General features: G+C 35.5%; 1 protein-coding gene across 1 annotated transcript in view; it reads right to left on the bottom strand.

Annotated features, from left to right (window-relative positions):
- Window positions 1-16,688, bottom strand: part of P5CDh1 (delta-1-Pyrroline-5-carboxylate dehydrogenase 1) — a 280,792-nt gene that overhangs the window by 209,864 nt on the left and 54,240 nt on the right. Inside the window, exon 4 of the mRNA XM_090391995.1 lies at window positions 5,868-6,023. Within this exon, the coding sequence (XP_090248121.1) occupies window positions 5,868-6,023 (156 nt within the window). The remainder of the gene's footprint in view (window positions 1-5,867; window positions 6,024-16,688) is intronic.

The raw sequence follows: 16,688 nt of genomic DNA on the forward strand, positions 1-16,688 counted from the left end.
ATTGTGCATAGCAAAGGAGTGAAATTTTTTTTTTTTTTGGGGGTGGAGAGCGATGTGATGGGTGTGTGAAATGTACAAGAGAGGATAGTGGGTTCTATAATTCTCTGATTTCTCTTAACAATCTTTGCCAAGTAGCTCCTAAAACTTCAATCTATTTACTAGTACTTCTTGTGACTTTGCTTTCTTATTTACCACTGGCCAATAATGTGAAAGTCAGTCTATAACATCTCCAGATCAAGGTGTAGTATCCTCAACTATAATATGTTGCAGCAGAAAAACCATTTTATTTTACTTGGAAACTAACATAAGGACCTTCAAGAAAATGCAATTTACTCAGTCTTGTTGTTTCCATTATCCTTAAATTCTAGTATCACTTGCAAACAGATGATGTGTATCTTCACACATTAAATTCACCATTCATTTCACAGATGAAATCCCTGACTTTTTTAGCTTATGCTAAAATATTGTCAGCTCCTCAACATCCAAAAAAATTAGATTTTTCTTTCGCTCAAGTGGGTTGATTTATGAACAACTATTAAAAAACAGCCAGAAATCTGTGCATTCACAGAAGTGTTCTCACATCTGAATTGGCATACCTTAAATTCCTAAAAAAATGTACAAAAAAAAAAAAAAAAGATTAAGTTGATTAATGTGATGACTGACTCATCAATTGTGAAAATGTGAAACTGACATCACAAAAATGTTGGATATAGACATTATACAGAGCAATGCGATCTACATTCAAGTTCTAAGTCAGCAGTTTAGAATATAAAATCAGGTGTAAGACAAGGGTGCACATTATCTCTACTCTTATTCATCATCAATATGAATCACATTATGAATTAAAAACAAGTACTTAACCTGATTAGACATTAAACTCAGCTCCTTATTTTATGCGAACAATGTTACCCAAGGAAATCCAATAAAAATCATTAGAATTTTTTATCTAAATTGTAACAAATTTACAATTTCGACAAATATGCTGTAACAAACAAATCAGGTGTGAAAATCAGCAATAAAAGGACAAAACTATGAAATAGCAACATGAAAACCAACTGCATTCTCAATAGTAAATTCACGGAACAATTAAAATAGTTCAGCTATCTAGTCAAATTTCAGTGAAGACAGTAAATTATATTTGGAAACATAACAGAATAAGCAACAAAAGCTGGTATGGTGGGGAATTAACTGAATAAAATTGACATGGAATAAAAGAAAAATTAGTATCCCATAATGCAAAGCATGTGATGTGCTTTGCATTATGGGATACTAAGCCAATTAATACGAGGTCATTAGCCTCTACATACAAGTAGCCTGGTCATGAAGAAACTTCATGCACAAACTTTGTTTGCATACACTTGTATAAAGGATTAAACAAGAATATATTTCTTGGCATTTTTATTTAAATTTATAACAAAGTAAAAAAAAAAAAAACTATCATCATGGTTCACATTTTCTAAAGATAAATGCTTCCCTCTTGCTCTTCTGGTATTTACCAAGGTGACAATCACCTTTCTTACTTCCAATAAAGCAATCGTTCAGTGGGGAAAAGAATGCAAGAACACCAGCCTTATATCATCAATAGGAAATATGAGAAACTTGGCCTTGTTTAATAAAGGATTAAACAAGAATATATTTCTTGGCATTTTTATTTAAATTTACAACAAAGTAAAAAAAAAAAAACTATCATCATGGTTCACATTTTCTAAAGATAAATGCTTCCCTCTTGCTCTTCTGGTATTTACCAAGGTGACAATCACCTTTCTTACTTCCAACAAAGCAATCGTTCAGTGGGGAAAAGAATGCAAGACCACCAGCCTTATATCATCAATAGGAAATATGAGAAACTTGGCCTTTCACAACATAAAATAGATACTGACCACAATATCCTATGGTCAGAAACATACTCAATCCATCAGTGTTGCCATACATTTGAACATTTATTTAAAGAAAGCTCTGAAGCCTTCCTCCATTGTCCAAACTTGAATCGGAACGACAGTCTCTCACTATCGAAAAGAGTAGAGTCTTATTCTAATCAACACATTGTTAAGTTTTTTAATTAATTAATAATAAAATATCTCCTCAGTTATTCCTTTGCACTGTTTTATGGCTTCTATTATTACTTCGTGACACCTCCAAGGAGTCCAAAAACTCATCGAGGGAGGGCACCTACTCAACTCTCTGTTTCCACCAACTATACCAAACCACCATCATCTACTGTCCACCACTATCACTAGTATTTTTGTCTGAAGACCGATTTGTCTGTATGCAGGATGAAAAACCCAAATTTCTTTTTTTTGGGGGGGGGGGAGACCCTGCTACCTCCATATGAGATCGGCTAACTGCATGAATAACTTTTTTCAGTTTACACATAGACAATATGTACATATATGGGGTATGAAGAAGAAAAAAAGTGTTCAAGAAATGAAACATTATTTGTTACGATATACATATATTAGAATAATACTTCATGTATCTTACCAATTTAAGTATACTGAGTGAATGCAGGTGTAGTATGAATATTTAAAAAATGAGGGGCAGAATATAATTTATAATATATCACTGAATTTTTTTTCTTATGCATATAACAATGTATGCAGAATATTATAGTAGATACACAAACTGCTTATAAATACTGCATTGTGCTTTATCAGATAAGGATAATTTCAATAGTTTTCTTGAGGCTATTGCTGTTGTTTTTCCATTTGTTCCTTAACACGTTCTTCTGCATCACTTTGCATTTTTTCCAAATTCTCCAATGTTACTGATTTAAGTGGAATAATTTTTGGTTTACATAAAATAAACATCTGTGTCTCCTCTTGGAAAAGTATACCTCGACTTGGAATAACTTCCTTTACTTGTACACCTGTTTTAGCTGCTTGCATGTTATTTAAGAAATGGCTGCTAGCAATGTAAAAGAACAACTGTTGTCAAACGTGTCTCAGTCAGTTTTATGCTATCCAAATCTTGTTAGCATTTATCAAGAGTGTGTTTAACTGGAAATGTTAAACTTTTTTTTGCCTAACCTTAATAACCTTAAAAAATAGTTAATGCGTTTTTATTTTAAAAATACCCAATGAAATCTTAAAAATAACCTATAACAAAATATTTCATTCGAAGTTACACCTACAAACATTCCTCTCAATAAAGCAGGCTGCACTATACCATGTATAACATCATGCAGATCCAGTGTTTTGAATTAGTCCATTCTCTGAGTTCTACTTCGTATTCTATTCTGCCTATTGCCACTCATTATGACCTGTAAATTTCAGGTTGAAATATGGTCTATGAATAAATATTATTCACTCCTTTCCTTGTGTCATCATAAATTTTATGAACTGACAGCTGTATAATAAAATGACTCCTGCACTGTATTGTTGTCCATCATTTTCAAGTTTCTATGCTATAAAAACTTGTCAATAACAGTAATATTAAATCTGAGTGCATAATTTAAGTCTCAGCTCAGGAATGATACCACAGGAATGGAAGGAATGTATGATAGATCCACTGTACAAGGGTGGTGTAAAAACTGATGTGTCTAACTACTGACCAATCAGTATTTCTGGTGTGGTATTGAAGATTTTAGAGAAGTTGGTAAGAACTCACATACAGAAATAGGTAGACAAACTATACTCTGCAAGGAGTAGCGTGGGTTAACTAAAGGAAGGTGCTTTAGCAATTTGCTCTTATATTTTATAACAATGTTACGACCGAGTTTGATAAAGGGAACGGATAAACTATGATAATATCGGATTTTTCTAAGGTACTTGATAGGATACCACACAAAAGGCTGTTGCATAATCTGGAGAATATGGGATTGAAATATAAACTCTTGACTTGGATCAGGTAAGTCCGTGCAGTTAGCTGAGTGGCTATGCACTTTGCAAGTGCACATATGCCTGGGAAAGGAGTGTCCTGGGCTCAATTCCCATCACTGACATGAGGAGCTTAGGATCTTTCTCTGACATAGCCAAGTTAGCTGGTCTTGGGCATGGGCTGCAGGGTTTTTCATCCTGCAAACAGGAAAACTGGCCTCTAGAACTCAATGCTTCTACAGACATAGGATACACCAGGAGGCATAGGGTTGACCACCTTGTCCTTGTGTATGGTTGCGGTTAAATTAATAGAAACCCTCGACACTGCAAGGTAAAAGAGGGAAAAAAGGAAGAAGGACTTTGATCAGGGGATGGTTGACAGATAGCTATCAAAAAATGGTATACAGTGGGTGTGAATCTGCCAGATTTGAGGTGACTAGTAGTGTACCTCAGGGTTCAGTCCTTGAGCCATTATTATTCAATCTATACATTTAATGATCAGGAAGGGTTTAACATCAGATGTGCAATTGTTTCCCAATGATGCAAAGATAGGTAGGACAGTTAGGGATGCTACTGATATTCAGCACTTACAAAATGATTTGAAGAGGTTGGAAATTTGGGCAAGCAAAAAAGGTTGTCAGTTTAATTTTAGTAAGTGCAAAGTTATGTACTTTGGCATGATTAGAGTTTCAGCAGCATATTATATTAGTGGGGGTTATGCTACAAAAACTGAGGAGGGAATGGATCTTGCCATATTAGTGGATAGGAATTTGAAGTTCAAAGGTCACGTAGCAAAGTTGCAAATATAATTCAGAGGATAATTTCTATGCTGAAGCGAACCTTGACATGTAAGGATAAAGAAGTCATTTTGCTTCTTTATAAGGCTTTGATAAGACCACACCTGGATTATTGTGCACAGATTTGGTCTCCCAGGTTCCAAGGGTATAAAAAAGCTGTGGAAAAAATGCAAAGAAAGGTTACAAAGATTATATCCGGATCATGGTATTTAGATTATGAGAGCAGATTGCGAGTATGTGGATGGCAAACTAGGAGAAAGAGAGGTGATATGATAGAGGTCTACAAACTTTTGAATGGGTATTATAGAATATCATCTGATGAAATTTTCGTTATATGGAAGGTGGGGGAGAGAACATGGGGACATCCATGGAAGTTAAATTTATTTGCAGTCAAGAAAGGGGTAAGAGCTAGGGTCTTTTTCCCCAGAGAGAGCAGTGAGTAAGTGGAATAGTTTGCCTTTAGGGGTAGTGCATCTAGTGTGAATGAATTTAAGGGAAGATTATGACAGCTGGTTTGGGTGATTTATAGTCTCCCTCAATGAGTCCTTGACTCCCTGGAGGTCTCAAATAATACTAATAATAATGAACAAGGGTAGAAAAAAAAATGAAATAAATATAGAAAATTATTAGAAATTAAAATTACTGAATTCATTTTTAAATGTGATTCAAACAATGACTGAAAGAATGCAGACACGAATCCAAGCAGCTGAAATGAGGTTCCTTCGAGGGGTTGCAGGGCTGACAAGACTCAACAGAGTCAGAAGCTCTGCAATTCGGGAAACCCTCAATACTCAACCGCTGCTTCTCTGTGTTGAGAGATCACAGTTACGTTGGTACGGCACCTGGTCAGAATGCCACAAGAGAGGCTCCCTCAGCAGGCCCTCTTTGCCAAGCCAGAGGGTGGGAGGCCACGTGGAAGGCCAAGGACTCGCTGGTTAGATTATATCCAAAACCTTGGGCGGACACGTTTGGGAATCCCACCAGAACACCTGAGCTTGGTGGCAGAGGATTGTGACCATTGGAAGTTCCTCTTGCAGCTGTTGCCCCCCACAACCCAATTAAGAAAGGTGGGCCTTGAAGATGGACGTATGTATGTATGTATGTATGTATTCAAACAATGCATTAAAATAAAATACTAACTGCAGCATACTGAGAAGCCTTATATTTTGAGACAGAAGAATGATTTTTATAAAGTAGGTTAAATTTGCATACATCTTTAATTTTCAAAACAAACACTGATGAAACTATTGCTCACCTGTCCCAGCATTGTGGCAGCATTCAAATCCATTCTATATTTCCCACTAACAAGATCAGCAGCCTTTAAAAACAAATTTATACGGTCAGAAATTGGGCTTGCTTCCCAGTCCTTTCTTGCTTTTAAACTCCTGTCAACTGCTTTTCTAACAACAGCCTGAAATCAAAAATAAAATATTTTGATTTTTATTCTTGGTTTTATTTTAAGGATAAAACAATTTTACAGAATTTGACATTATGTAGCTTACAGTATAGTCAGTTCTCACTGTAAACAGAGAACAAGCAAACTCAAAAACCAACGGAATAGTTGCTTACAGTAGAAAATTTGCTATAGTGAATTTACTTTAGCATGATTAATTGGTTCAGACTAGAATTTTCAGTAAATTTCTTAGTTCTTGGAGTAGTATTCCAAATGTAAGAATACTATTGGATTTGTGATTTCTATTAGGGTTAATATCAGATAAAGAATGTTGTGTTTTTTTTTTTTTTTTTAATTCTGTGGAGAGAAGTATGTCGCATAAGCAAATGGTTTTGTACTGTTTGAAAGTTCAATGATTCTATATTATTTGGGATTGATGGCATGGACATGTATCTGTTTGTATAATATGCATTATCTGCTTGTATGCATTAGTTTTCTTTAAGAAGTGAATGACAATGTGCCATATGGTTGCTTGATATCACACTGTGACTGTAGTTCTTTTCTGTGAATCATAACTTACGAACCAATTTGTCCAGATTGGAATCAAAGGATTCTACTATAAATGTCTCATATCAGTCTTCCTAACTTTGCACCGTCAGCAATAACTGTATGCTATTACCCAGACTAACCCAAATATCAACATATAAGTTAAACAAACAAAAAAAACAACAATAGCCTAAATACAGAATCCTGTGGCATACCATCGGTCACCACTCTTTTTTTTTTTCCCTCTCAAACCCAATATTACAAAATACATCATTCTTTGATACATGCCCCTTCATCCACTCTCTTATCTATGGCATGTCATTAGCCTATTTTGCAAACCAATCCCTTTGAATCCTTTCTTTTAGGCTTACACGGTGATCCGAATGCATTTTTGAAAATTATGGAGACAACTACCGTGTTTGAATAAAAACTTTAGTTTAGCATAACTAAAATCTACATTCGACGTTTCGACCTTTATGTCAAGGTCATATTCTATACAACTATACACAGGAAACAAGCTATACTACAATCAAACTGGTTTGTTAAAGACACTGACCAACCGCTACAATAATTTCTCTGGTGAGAAAAAATAAAAAAAATAATAAAATAAAATAAAAATAACAAAAAAATAAAAAAAATAATAAAAATAAAAAAATAAAATAAAACAAAAAATTATACATCAATGCTAGAGTTCTATTATTAGTGTTGTCTACTATATACATATATTAACATCCTTCCAGCCAGTTGGTATGGAATGGTTTCTAATACTAGCTAAGGATTGGCTAGAGTCCTGACTTATGCTGGATCTTTCATATTAGGTAGGCTGAATGTGTGCCATCCAGATCCTAGGAATTTTCATGCCATCTTTGTTGTTGATATTTGGGTGGTTTATCAGGATTTCGCAGGATTCCTTAAATTTCCTTTCGTACCAGGTTTTTGTGCGGTGTAAGGAGCAGGTGCTTTTCCAGTTGATTTGGTGTAAGGTGTTGAGTGCGTGGTCTGAGAGGCCTGCTTCACCATAATGGTTATATTTAATGTGTTCTTTCTTGTGTATAGGGATTGTCCGTCCTGTTTCACCAATGTACGGTAAGTTACAGGTGCAGCGGATGCAATAGACTCCAGGATGTGCTAATGGGAGGAGAGGATCCTTAGAGGAGTTGAATATGGTTTTAAGTTTAGTGGGTGGTTTAAAGGTGGCATTGAGGTTATAATGTTGTAGGATTCTGTTGATTTTTTCTGATAACCCTTTAATGTATGGGATGGCTATGGTTTTACTGTAATCTAGATTCGTTTTTGTTGTAGTTTTTATAGAGTATTTTATTTTGTTATAGCCATTATTTATGAATGTGTCACTAATGATTTTCAGTTCTTGTTTCAGGGCTTATTGGTTAGAGCAAATAGTTGTGGCTCTGTTTTTAAGGGTGTTAATGACTCCATATTTTTGTGATGGGTGGTGGTATGAATTAGCATGTATGTATTGGCCAGTGTGTGTCGGTTTTTGGTAGACTGCATTAAGGAAGACGTGTGACTAGTGTGTCTAGGAATGGGAGCGAATTTTGGTTTTCGATTTCGATGGTAAATTGTATGCATTTGTGTTGTTTGTTCAGGTGGCTGAGGAATGAGTTTAGCGTTTGTCACCAGTGCGGCCAGATCGCGAACACGTCGTCAACGTATCTAAGCCAGACTGTCGGTCTTAGCGTGGCGGAATCAAGAGCCCTTTGCTCAAAGGTTTCCATGTAGAAGTTAGCGATTGAGGGAGGATAGTGGTGAGCCCATAGCTGTACCTTTCTTTTGTAGGTAGAATTTGTTTTGCCACACGAAGTAACCGGACTTTAGTACGTGGGCAAAGAGGGCCGTAATGTCGGGCAGAAATTTGTTCTGTAGTAGGAGAATTGTGTCATTGATGGGGACATTAGTGAAAAGGGCAGAAACGTTGAAACTGACTAATAAGTCGTCTTTATCGAGTGGTATGTTTTAATTTTGTTTATAAAGTGTTGTGTGTTTTTTTATGTAGGAGGGAGAATGACCTACCAACTCCTTGAGTGTTACCGCTAATTTCTTGGCTAGGTGGTAATTGGGACTGTATTTCTTTCACGATTGGTCAAAAGGGCACATTTTGTTTGTGTATTTTCGGAACCCCATATAATCTGGGGCGGGCGGGCGTAGTGGGGTTTGAGTTTTTTAACCGTGTCTGGTGGCCAAGAAGTGACGGACTTGAGTAGTTTTTCTGTTTTATCCTTTATCCTTTTTGTTGGGTTATAATTTACCAATTTATATGTGTTGTTATCGGCTACTAGTTGATTCATTTGAAGTACGTATGTTGACCTGTCGAGGATAACAGTGGCATTGCTTTTATCTGCTTTCGTTATTATTATGTTTTGTTCGGCTTTTAATGATTTAATCGCTGCTAATTCTGTTTTTGTCAGGTTGTTCTGTATGGTTTTCTTAGTATTCAGGACATTACTGGTTTCTAGTCATATTTTATACGCTATATTGTTAGGTAGGGATCTGATGCCTCTTTCAATGTGGTAGATAAAATCCAATTTGTTTACCTTTTTCGGTGCTATTGCGTAGTTCAGTCCTTTATTTAGTAGCATAAGTTCACCGTTGTTCAGGGTGTGGCTTGATAGGTTAATCACATGGTTCTTGCTTGTCGGTGGTTGGTTGCTCCTTGTCTCCCTTGTTTGTTGTTCATTGTTGGCGTTTATAGGGTAGGAAGTCCTCTGATTGGCCGGTTGTTTCAAACTGTGGAATTTTTTCTCGAGTTTTTCTTTATTCTTTTCCAGGGTATGTTTGGCCAAATTGTCAGTAATTCTTTCAAGTGTTTGTAGAATGTCTGGATTAACATAGTTTGATAGTTCAGATTGTAATTCGGAAACCAGATTTTGTGTTGTAGCTAGGTTTTGGTGGGCTGTTTGAATCTGTTCTCTAAGCATTGCTTTTTCTGTGCGGTCATAGATACGGAGTGCCTTAGCGGATGTAAATTTCTTTTTTAGCTTGATGCAGATCGGAATAAGGTTATTGTCTCTGCATCTTTTTAAAAAGGCCAGCCGATTGATCAAGAGAGAAATACGAATCTTTAGCTTACCATAGCGATTGCAGCGCTGGTAAATTATAACCCAACAAAAAGGATAAAGGATAAAACAGAAAAACTACTCAAGTCCATCACTTCTTGGCCACCAGACACGATTAAAAAACTCAAACCCCACTACGCCTGCCCCTCCCAGATTATATGGATTTAATCTACCACATTGAAAGAGGCATCAGATCCCTACCTAACAATATTGCGGATAAAATACGACTAGAAACCAGTAATGTCCTGAATACTAAGAAAACCATACAGAACAACCTGACAAAAACGGAATTAGCAGCAATTAAATCATTAAAAGCCGAACAAAACATAATAATAACGAAAGCAAATAAAGGCAATGCCACTGTTATCCTTGACAGGTCAACATACGTACTTCAAATGAATCAACTAGTAGCCGATAACAACACATATAAATTGGTAAATTATAACCCAACAAAAAGGATAAAGGATAAAACAGAAAAACTACTCAAGTCCGTCACATCTTGGCCACTAGACACGGTTAAAAAACTCAAACCCCACTACGCCTGCCCGCCCCAGATTATATGGGGGTTCTGAAAATACACAAACAAAACGTGCCCCTTCGACCAATCGTGGAAGGAATAGATAGTCTCGATTACCACCTAGCCAAGAAATTAGCGGCAACACTCGAGTAGTTGGTAGGTCATTCCCCCCTCCTACATAAAAAAACACACAACACTTTACAAACAAAATTAAAAACATAACACGCTAGACAAAGACGACTTATTAGTCAGTTTCGACGTTTCTACCCTTTTTAACTAATGTCCCCATGAATGACACAATTCTCCTACTACAGAACAAATTTCTGCCCGACATTACAGTCCTCTTTGCCCACGTACTAAAGTCCAGTTACTTCGTGTGGCAAAACAAATTCTACCTACGAAAGGAAGGTACAGTGGGCTCACCACTATCCCCCCCCAATCGCTAACTTCTACATGGAAACCTTTGAGCAAAGGGCTCTTGATTCCGCCACGCTAAGACCGACAGTCTGGCTTAAATAGGTTGACGATATGTTCGCTATCTGGCCGCACGGGCGACAAACGCTAAACACATTCCTCAGTCATCTGAACAAACAACACGAACGCATACAATTTACCATCGAAATCGAAAACCAAAATTCGCTCCCATTCCTAGACACACGTCTTCCTTAAGGCAGTCTATCCTTCACAGTCTACCGAAAACCGACACACATTGGCCAATACATACATGCTAATTCATACCACCGCCCATCACAAAAATATGGAGTCATTAACACCCTTAAAAACAGAGCCACAACTATTTGCTCTAACCAACAAGCCCTGAAACAAGAACTGAAAATCATTAGTGACACATTCATAAATATATGCTATAACAAAATAAAATACTCTATAAAAACTACAACAAAAACGAATCTAGATTACAGTAAAACCATAGCCATCCCATACATTAAAGGGTTATCAGAAAAAATCAACAGAATCCTACAACATTATAACCTCAATGCCACCTTTAAACCACCCACTAAACTTAAAACCATATTCAACTCCTCTAAGGATCCTCTCCTCCCATTAGCACATCCTGGAGTCTATTGCATCCGCTGCACCTGTAACTTACCGTACATTGGTGAAACAGGACGGACAATCCCTATACGCAAGAAAGAACACATTAAATATAACCATTATGGTGAAGCAGGCCTCTCAGACCACGCACTCAACACCTTACACCAAATCAACTGGAAAAGCACCTGCTCCTTACACCGCACAAAAACCTGGTACGAAAGGAAATTTAAGGAATCCTGCGAAATCATGATAAACCACCCAAATATCAACAACAAAGATGGCATGAAAATTCCTAGGATCTGGATGGCACACATTCAGCCTACCTAATATGAAAGATCCAGCATAAGTCAGGACTCTAGCCAATCCTTAGCTAGTATTAGAAACCATTCCATACCAACTGGCTGGAATGATGTTAATATATGTATATAGTAGACAACACTAATAATAGGACTCTAGCGTTGATGTATAATTTTTTGTTTTATTTTATTTTATTTTATTTTTTTTATTTATTTTTTTTTTAATTATTTTTATTTTATTTTATTATTATTTTTTTTTTTCTCACCAGAGGTCAGGCCAACAATTGTTGTAGCGGTTGGTCAGTGTCTTTAACAAACCAGTTTGATTGTAGTATAGCTTGTTTCCTGTGTATAGTTGTATGCTCCAGAAGATGACCATGACATAAAGGTCGAAATGTCGAATGTAGATTTTAGTTATACTAAACTAAAGTTTTTATTCAAACACAGTAGTTGTCTCCATAATTTTCAAAAATGAAAAAATGCTATCCCTTTGAGTTTTTATAACAATCTTCTTAGCTAAGGATGTTACAACTAGAAATTTATAGGAGAAGCCTATATCCAGCAGTGGAGAAAGAGGCTAAAGAAGAATATCTTCTGGTGTAGAATCCAGCTAAATGCCTTGGCAACATCCAGAAGTATTGAGCTATATTCACTCCCTTTATTCAACTCTGCAGCTGCTATTATAAACCCTAAGTAAATCTATAAAGAAAGACCTACTTTTAACAGAGCCATCCTGTCCTCTACAGAGGAGAGAGAAATATTATATACCCACCTCTGGATGTGAGTCCTAATTAGTCTCTCCAACACTCACTTTAAAGATACTGAATGGTCTATAAATGGTTGCTTCAATCCTAGCTACACTTTTATATATGGAATGATCTTTGCCCTTCTTCCACTCATTCTGTTCATGTTGATAATCAAGATGAATAAACAAGGCAGAGGCACAGCTAATTCTCTAGATTTAATTCCCCTGCAACCATTAGCAGCACTCTCCTACCTTTCTATTCTGCTTTCCTTCCTAAATATTTATGCTATAGCAATTACATTTTATTCCTGTAAGGGTATCATTGTTTGTTAGTCAGGCCTCACTAATGTCAACAATCTCAATAATTTTTGATCTCATGTCATTTCCTTATGCTTTATAAAAATTCATTACCTTCATTCCTGATAATAAAGGGGACTGAAGATTGACAATCTTTTGTTGCCAGCCAAGTAAATTTCATGAATTAAAAAACGTCCAGGACTAAACCTCAGAATTCTAAAATGTTGATGGAACTGATGTTCTGGCCACTACTGATATGGAGCATCTTGAATTTCAGCGATGCCCAATTGGAAACAGTATTCAAATTCTCTGACCACACCAAGTTGACTGGCCAATAAGTAGTCCCTATATATATCCTCTAGCAGAGGATATCCTTCAGATTCAACTCTAGTCTCAGAACAGATGAATAGTTGTAGCATGCATTTTAACAGATTTTAATTGCTGATGCTGAGGAATTACTGATTCCAATTCTGATTAACAGTGTCCATGGAAATATTAATAGAAAATCAAAAGAGAAGAAACTGAACATCATTGTGAAAGAAAGTGGATTGAATAAATGAGAGATGAGCCTGGTAATCATCCTAGTTGCTTCTGTATTGAGTGAAATATCTGCAAGCAAGTTCTATTGGATCTGTGATTTGTATTAGGGTTAATATGAGTGCAGAAGTAAAGTAATGCTATGAACAAAAAAGTAAACCTAATTTTTTGGATGTCAAGGAGGTAATATTTGTAATATGTTTATGCTAGGAGAGATTAGAAGTTAAAGTAATTCCAAGAAGAGAAATCTCATCTTGTATAGAGATTTGGGTGTTATCAAATTGTGAGAAATAATCAGAACTGAGTTTTATAACTTTAAATTAAGTTATCAGAATTCCATTGAAGAATGGTTTGGAGATGAGAATTTAAGGTTATAAAAGTTGATATTGGAAGTTTGGTGATTGTGTAGTGCAAAGCAATTGAGAAAAAAGAATGCAATGGGATGGTAGAGAGTAAGTGAAAGAAGACAGACTTTTTTCTAAATCACCAGTATTAGTTTTTCTTTTCTTTTTTTTTTTCTTTCATTTCATCTATAGCTGTCTTTTGGAACAGTCTTCCTTCTTATGTATTTCATAAAAAGCACAATCTACAGGTCCAATGTTAACAAGTTTCTTCTTCTCACCTCCTTTCCACAGTACTAATGTACATTATAGCTTGAACAACCTCTCATGGATGGGATTACCATAAAAATAGTGAACTCTTAAAACCTGAATGATTCAAAAAAGCAGTGAGTTGATTCATCAACCAAATTCTTTATCGTACTGCAACAATCACTGCTTAAAAAACACTAGTCCTATCATTTTCAGGATCATCCTTTCCAAGCTAGAATTCTCACTTGCACTGTCTGTCTGTGGCTCTCTCTTTCTCTCATAATAATCCATTCTTTCATCTTACTGAATGCATTCAAGTTGTCATGCAGCCACCTTGTCATACCTAGTTTTCCTAACCACTTAAATTTACCTATCTCCTTTCTAACAAAGGAACTCATTTGTTCCTTTGTTAGAAATCTTGACTGCATTCAAAACCTCATATTCCTCTACCTGCCTATCCAGCATATATATTAACTACTTCTACTATAATGTCACCATATGTGACAATTAATGTGAGCTAATGTGTATCTTTATCTAAGCTCACATTTAATTAAAACACTGAAAAATTTCAATTCAATACTCGAACTATCATCATCTCATCCGCTTGGTAACAGGTTGAGTCCACTAAGAAGAAAGGTTCTCCACTTATCACGATCTTTGGCCATCTCGGTCATGACTCTATAGCTAGGCAGATGGGAATGTTCTTTCAGCAACTTTCTCCAAGTACTTCTTGGTCTGCCTCTAGGTCTTTTACCTCCTATATATCCATTCAGAGCTAAATATGGCAATCTATGAGGGGCCATTCTCTGAATGTGACCAAAACATCTCAACTGATGCTTAATGGTTATATCTATTATATCATCTGGGAAAGTTTAAATCTATTCTGACTTGATCATTGGTCTTGTGTTGCATTCAGTGGATGTTGTTGATTTTTCTGAGGCATTTCATTTCGAATGCTTGAAGTTTCTTGATTGGTTGTTGAGTTAATCTCCAGGCTTCTGAAGCATAGGTAGCAGAGGAGATGATAATTGTTTTATATAATTTTAATTTTAGACTTGTTGGGACTTTTTTATTTTTTCATATTTTATTTAGTTTATTCATACTGGTCCAACCAAGGTTTAGCCTGTGTTTTATGGTTTCCATGTTGTTGAGGTTACTGGAAATGAGACTGCCAAAATAAACATATTTATTAACTTGTTCCAACAGATGATTTTCGAGATTTATAGAAATATTTTCTTCATCTCTACCTATCTTCATTATTTTTGTTTTATGAAGATTTATTTTCATACCACAGATTTTACAGGAGTCATTTAAGATATTAATAGTTTTTTCTAACTGGTTTAGAATCTGCTAGGATAATGATATCATCAGCGTATTTCATGTGATTAATGTCGGTGCCATTGATTTTTACACCTGGTTCATCAGCTGTGGTTTTACAGACTTTTTCTAGGAAAATGATAAAGAGTTGAGGTGAAAGAGGGCAACCCTGCATTAAAGCACCTTTCTCAACTTTGAAATCCTTAGTTTTAATATTATTCGTTTTAACAAAAGCTTTAGTGTCTCCATAATAATTTGTAATAAATGTTAAAATATCTGAATCCATTCTTACATTCTTTAAAATGGTGATCAATTTGTTTCTATTAATTGAATCAAAGGCTGCTTGAAATCCATAAAACAACAGTATATGGGCAGGTTGTATTCCCAATATTTTTCTGCTATATTACTGATGATGAAGATGTGGTCTATAGTGGATCTATGTGGCCTGAATCCTGCTTGATTTTCTTCTATGATTTCTTCTGTAAGCACCTGTGTTCTCTTTTGAATAATTCGGATGAACAGTTTATAACTATGACTTAAGAGTGTTATGGGTCTGTAAGTTTCACATATTCTTTTGTCTCCTTTTTTATAAATTTGTATAATAACTCCTGTTTTCCAGTCAGTTGGAATTACTCCAGTATAAAGAATTTAGTTAAATAATTTCATTAAGAAGTTAATGGCTTCCTTGGCACCATATTTCCATAGATATTTCATCTTTGCCCATAGCTTTCGAGAGTTTCATTTGGTTCATTGCATTTATAATTTCTGCTGCAGTTATGGGTGGTGCTTTTTCATATATCTCCTCTTCTGTTATAATTTCCTCCTCATGTTCTTTCTGAAATAATGTTTGATAATAGTCTTTCCAGATCATTTTAATATTTTGTATTGATCCAGTTTCTAGATTGTTTTTATCTTTCGTTGTTAGTGGTTTATCTTTATATATCTTAGTTAATTCTTTTATAATTTTATATACAGTTTTATTGTCATTTCTTTTATTAGCTTCTTCACACAGTTTTGCTTTTTCCTTCAACCAATCATTTTTGGCAGATATGCACATTTTATCAATTTTGTTTTTCAGGTTCTTATAATCTTATAATGTTTGGAAGTGATCACCATTTAGTCTTGAGCAGAATAAAATTGAATTTCATATTGAAAAGAAGAACATGTAAGAAAGTTTTGAAGCGAATAAAAGTTGAGCAGCTCTCAGATGTGAACTGTAGACTAAAATACATAAATATTATTCAAGAAAAAATGAAAGAGTTTGAGAGCAGGAACCAAACTTTGGAGATTCGGTAGCAAGCCCTGAAGAAAACACTGACTGATTCAGCCAGAGAAGCATGTGGTGAAGTTGTGTGCAAGGATAGAAAAATCAGAACTCCATGGTGGACACAAGAAGTTAAAGAGGCAGTGAAGGAAAAGAAGAAAGCATATCAAAAGTTCCTGGCAAATAAGTCAGCTTGTGCTCTTAGAGAATACAGAGACAAATGTAAGAAAGCTAAACACTGTGTAAAACTGGCTAAACAAAAGTCATGGGCTTCCTGGTAAGATATATGCAGGAGGACTTTGGCAAGAACACAGAAAATAAATATCAAGAAGGTAGCAAGATATTCTGGAGGTTGCAGAAGATCAGAAATGGAGGAAAGAGTGCTGTAAAAGGAATTAGAGATGATAAAGGTGACATGAAAACGGGAAAAAAAGATATCCTTGAAAT

The sequence above is a fragment of the Typopeltis vanoorti genome, chromosome 4 (assembly GCF_054136105.1).
Source record: "Typopeltis vanoorti isolate ZY-2024b chromosome 4, IOZ_Tvanoo_1.0, whole genome shotgun sequence".
Taxonomy (NCBI): domain Eukaryota; kingdom Metazoa; phylum Arthropoda; class Arachnida; order Uropygi; family Thelyphonidae; genus Typopeltis; species Typopeltis vanoorti.